The sequence below is a fragment of the Vicia villosa genome, unplaced genomic scaffold (genome assembly GCF_029867415.1).
Source record: "Vicia villosa cultivar HV-30 ecotype Madison, WI unplaced genomic scaffold, Vvil1.0 ctg.002359F_1_1, whole genome shotgun sequence".
NCBI lineage: Eukaryota > Viridiplantae > Streptophyta > Magnoliopsida > Fabales > Fabaceae > Vicia > Vicia villosa.
The window spans coordinates 251394-255897 of record NW_026705906.1 but is presented as its reverse complement, the minus strand read 5'-3'; the positions used below and the strand labels follow the sequence as shown (position 1 = coordinate 255897).

Below are 4504 nucleotides of genomic sequence, written 5' to 3'. Positions count from 1 at the left end.
AATACGTAGGCACAAGATATAAATGTCTTGGCGAGCATAATAATAAAAAAAATCTTTCCTTTTCCTTCACAATAATAAAAAAATAAAATCCTTTTTTTTTCTCTTTTATTGATTAATAAACTAAAGAATGCAAACATTACGCAAACACTCATTCATAAAACCAGCTAAATGGGTCCCATCGAGTACGATGGAAGTGAGGGGTGCTAATACCTTCCCCTTGCTTAACCGACTCCCGAACCCTAATTAGGTTGCGATGACCATCTTATCCATTTGTTTTTATTCATGGGTTTTATTCGATATTTTCCCTTTCCTTTTTGGAACAAATAAAGATCGGTGGCGACTCTGTTCTTTTTCGAGTGTGTAGACACCTCGAGTATTTTTTTTAGCGCTACAGAATTGGCGACTCTGCTGGGGAAAAGTAGAAATCTTAAGAGAGTCAACCCTAGTTTAGTTTAGTTTATGTTTAAGTGTTTGCCTTTGTTTGCTTACTCTTACGTTCTTTATGTTTATAATTATGTTCTTTATGCTTATTCCTGTGCTCATGTGTTATTTATGTTTACTCTTGTATTATTTATGTTTCTTTACTCTTGCTTTATTACTTGTATTTATATTGCTATATATATATATATTCATCTGTGGGAATGGGAATGATGCTTGAGTGAAGCTCTCAACCCGAGCTTTTGAAAAACAAGAGAAAAAACATAAGTTAGGAGGTGGTTGTGTAGTGCTAGTCCCCAGGGTGAACACCTTGAATGGCTAATACGAAAACCCCACTTGGAGGAGGCCCATTCATGAGATTTGTCATAAGACGGTTCGCCTGTCGCATGGCGAAAATCTGATTTGGCCGTTAACTCCAAGGACCTTTAGAACCCGTTTCATCTATGGAGGTTATGTATTGATCCCCAAGGTGCACTCCTTGTATGATTGGTACAATAACCTCGCCTGGAGGATGCATATTCATGAATTTGTCATAAGATGGCTCGCATGTCGCATGGTGATATTCTGATTATGCTTGGATGCCTCTAGGAACCGTTATATCCAAAAACTCTAGAGCTAACCTTGTGAGGGGATTTTTGGGTAAAGAACTTAGAACTATCCTAACTTAAGGAGCCTTCCGATAGGTTGTTCTATTACCTTGCTTTGCATCCAACATTGCATGACATATCATTTGCATCATGCATACATCCATGTTGTCCTTGTACCTCATTCCAAATGTCTCTTTCATTCAGTCACCATCAATCGTCAAGCTGATTCCCAGGCATCCTTATCAGACGCGAAGTCTTACTCGACATAAAGATGGAAGACCTTGAACAAGAGAATCATGAATTCCGTGATGAAGTAACTACTCTTCGAGTTGGGGTGGAAAGATTGACTGCTTTGGTGGAAAGCTTAGTGGCTGCTCGGAATCAACCATCACCTCCTTCATCTCCTCGTGCCACTCAAACACAAACTGAAGTCCAGACTACTACGATCTGCGAAGTTTCTACTGCTACTGTTTCTATGGCTCCTATCACTGGTCTCTCTCACTATCAGATGCCTAATGGCTACCCTGGGGGCATGTCTTACAACTTTGTGCCAGAGGGATACCATCCTGTTACTGGAGCTGCTCAAACTACTCCTATAATGACCGTGATTCCACCCCTGGTACATACCGTGCCACAAGCTGGGGAACCCATTTACCAAGTTGAGCCCAATGAAAGAGGTGAAGTTTATGATGATTTCCAAGATCAATTCCAAGAGATGCGAAAGGAGATTAAGGCCCTCAAAGGGAAGAATTCATTTGGAAAGAATGCTTATGATATGTGTCTTGTGCCAAATGTGAAAATACCTGCCAAGTTTAAAGTGCCTGATTTTGAAAAGTATAAAGGGAGTTCGTGTCCTCAGAGCCATTTGACCATGTACTGCAGAAAGATGGCCACTCATACTGATGATGATAAGTTATTGATCCACTATTTTCAGGATAGTCTAACTGGTGCTGCTTTGAAATGGTACATGGGATTGGATAGTACTCATATCAGTTCTTTTGATGACCTTGTAGAAGCGTTCATTCGACAATACAAGTATAATGTCGACATGGCTCCTGATAGAGATCAACTCCGAGCCATGGCGCAAAAGGAGAAAGAGTCTTTCAAAGAGTATGCACAAAGATGGCGTGAGGTTGCCGCCCAAATCTCTCCTCCTATGGAAGAAAAAGAGATGACCAAAATGTTTTTAAAGACCCTAAGCTCATTTTACTATGAAAAAATGGTTGCAAGTGCTCCAACCGACTTCACTGAAATGGTGAATATGGGAATGCGACTAGAGGAAGGCGTACGAGAAGGACGATTGATTATGGAATCTGGATCGTCGATTGGAACCAAGAAATATGGAAACAACTTTCAGAAGAAGTGGGAAGATGAAACTATTGCTTTTGCAATTGATGGTGGAGAGTCTCATAACTCACGTTCCTACCGACCCTTAGCTTATCAGCAAGCACCATTCATATCATACGATCAGTATCCATATGTTGCGGCCGCACAATTCAAACAACCATACCGACAGCCTTGGGCATCTCCTCCTCATAATTCTTCACAAAATGCTCCTCAGAATGCAGCTCAGAATCAGAATCGTCAACGGAATCAGAATAAACCTCAAAGGAACCATCAGAAGGAGGATCGCCGCATTGACCCAATTCCAATGACTTACGCTCAACTATGGCCATATCTAATTGAGAAGAAAGCAATAGCTCCCAGACCAACCCGACCTGCAAAGTTTCCATTTCCTAAGGAATACAATCCAAACGTCAAGTGTGATTTTCACAGTGGGATAGTAGGTCACTCCATTGAAGATTGCAATGTCCTGAAGGAAAAAGTTCAAGATCTGGTTGACAAAAAGATACTCTCTTTCAAAGATATTGGTCATATGCCCTGATCAGTGCTTAGACACCAAGGACATTCCTAAAACCAATGGATCAAAGCAGATCATTGAGCCACTTTTTATCATTTTGCATTTACGCTTTTTCACTTGTTTGTTAAGTGTTTACTTGCTTCTGAACATTGTTAATTTTAATGGTAATATAAATGAAATGAGCATGCAAGTTTTGAATCAGTCCATTCGTATTCACTCTTTTTTCCTTTATTTTATTTTGTTTTTTAAAAAAAATATATATGAAAAAATATGTTTATGTTTCTCCCATTTTCTTTTCTTCATTATACTTTTGTTTAAGCAAATATTGGAGGGAGGATGATGAAAAACGAATACCCAATTTGCATCAGCGTGCTTTCAAATAAAACTTTGTTGATGATGTACAGGCATTGCTTCAAATCCCCAAACACTGGAGAAATAAGGAAGATAATCCTTCGTTAACCCCTTTGAGCCTTAGAAGTAGGTGTTTTCTTTCTGCACGAAATCAAAACCCTTAATCAAAACCTGGGGCAGGGTAGTTGTTCAGTTACAATGACTAATGCATCTGATTTCCAAGAAGATCATTTCATGGGAACCATTCCCGACCAAAGGTTCAACCGCATCCTCTCTTCGTACACAATGTCGAAGTAGTAGTGAACATCCAAAGCTCACAACAGTTGTTTCCAGTGGAACATCAATATGGCGGTCACAACGCTCCAATTCTCATATCATTGAACAAATGTCATACAAGTTTGTTCCAAAAAAAATCAATCAAGAAAATCCCGCTAAGTAAAAACCTAAAAAGGAGACTTAGGCAAAAAAATTTTGGAATACAAAAGTAAAAAAAAAAAGATCAGAAGGTCATTATAAAAAAAAAAACAAGAACAAACTTGTGCGACTTTCAAAGAAGAATAAATGACTGCCACCTCAGAATCCATTGGTTCTCAATCATCATATGCAAATTCTCTTGGAAGTCAAAAACTTGAAACAGTTAACTGAACTTAGGACTGGAGTATATCATGAAGAAGGGGTGGGTTAAAATCAAAATTTGAGCCTATATCCTTTGTTTCTTAAACCGTGAACCTGACCACGTTACAACCCTCAAAGGTCCTAATTGAAGCGAGGTTTCTTTTGAAAGCATACTAAAGCAAGGTTGCGTTAACCTGACTCCTAAATATTTGCTAATTGTTTGTTTTGATACCAAGCTATCACATCATCCTTCATATCTTGAATTTCAAACTTTCATCCTCATCAGGATTTATTCATCGTATACCACGATTTCATTTCAATAAATGATTGTTTTCAAAACTCGCATGCACGTCGCATTAAAATTACCATTTTTGAATTGAATAGTTTCATTTGTAAACAAGCACTTTCCATCAAGGAAGTTCCAACAATAATAATCATTTGAAGAGCATAAAGTGGAACCATCAAGGTCGCATCACTTCACAAGTCCATCATTCATGGGCAATTCATTTCAAAGTTCCCGAGGACTGGGGCATGTCATCTCAGGATCATCAGTTCGAATCCAAATTTTGTTGAAGCAAATTTCTCCATAGACTCAGTATTCTGGGGCAAATCAGGGCCAAGACCTTTCCTTCAAGCAGTCCAAGCAGACTAT

At 38.9% G+C, this 4504-nt stretch overlaps 1 protein-coding gene across 1 annotated transcript; it reads left to right on the top strand.

The window, feature by feature from the left end:
* The first annotated feature begins 1296 nt into the window (after positions 1-1296).
* LOC131638652 (uncharacterized) lies at positions 1297-2910 on the top strand. Its single transcript, XM_058909218.1, has 2 exons — positions 1297-2135; positions 2256-2910. The coding sequence occupies exons 1-2, from the start codon at positions 1297-1299 to the stop codon at positions 2908-2910; spliced, it is 1494 nt and encodes a 497-aa protein (XP_058765201.1).
* Positions 2911-4504: the final 1594 nt, after the last annotated feature.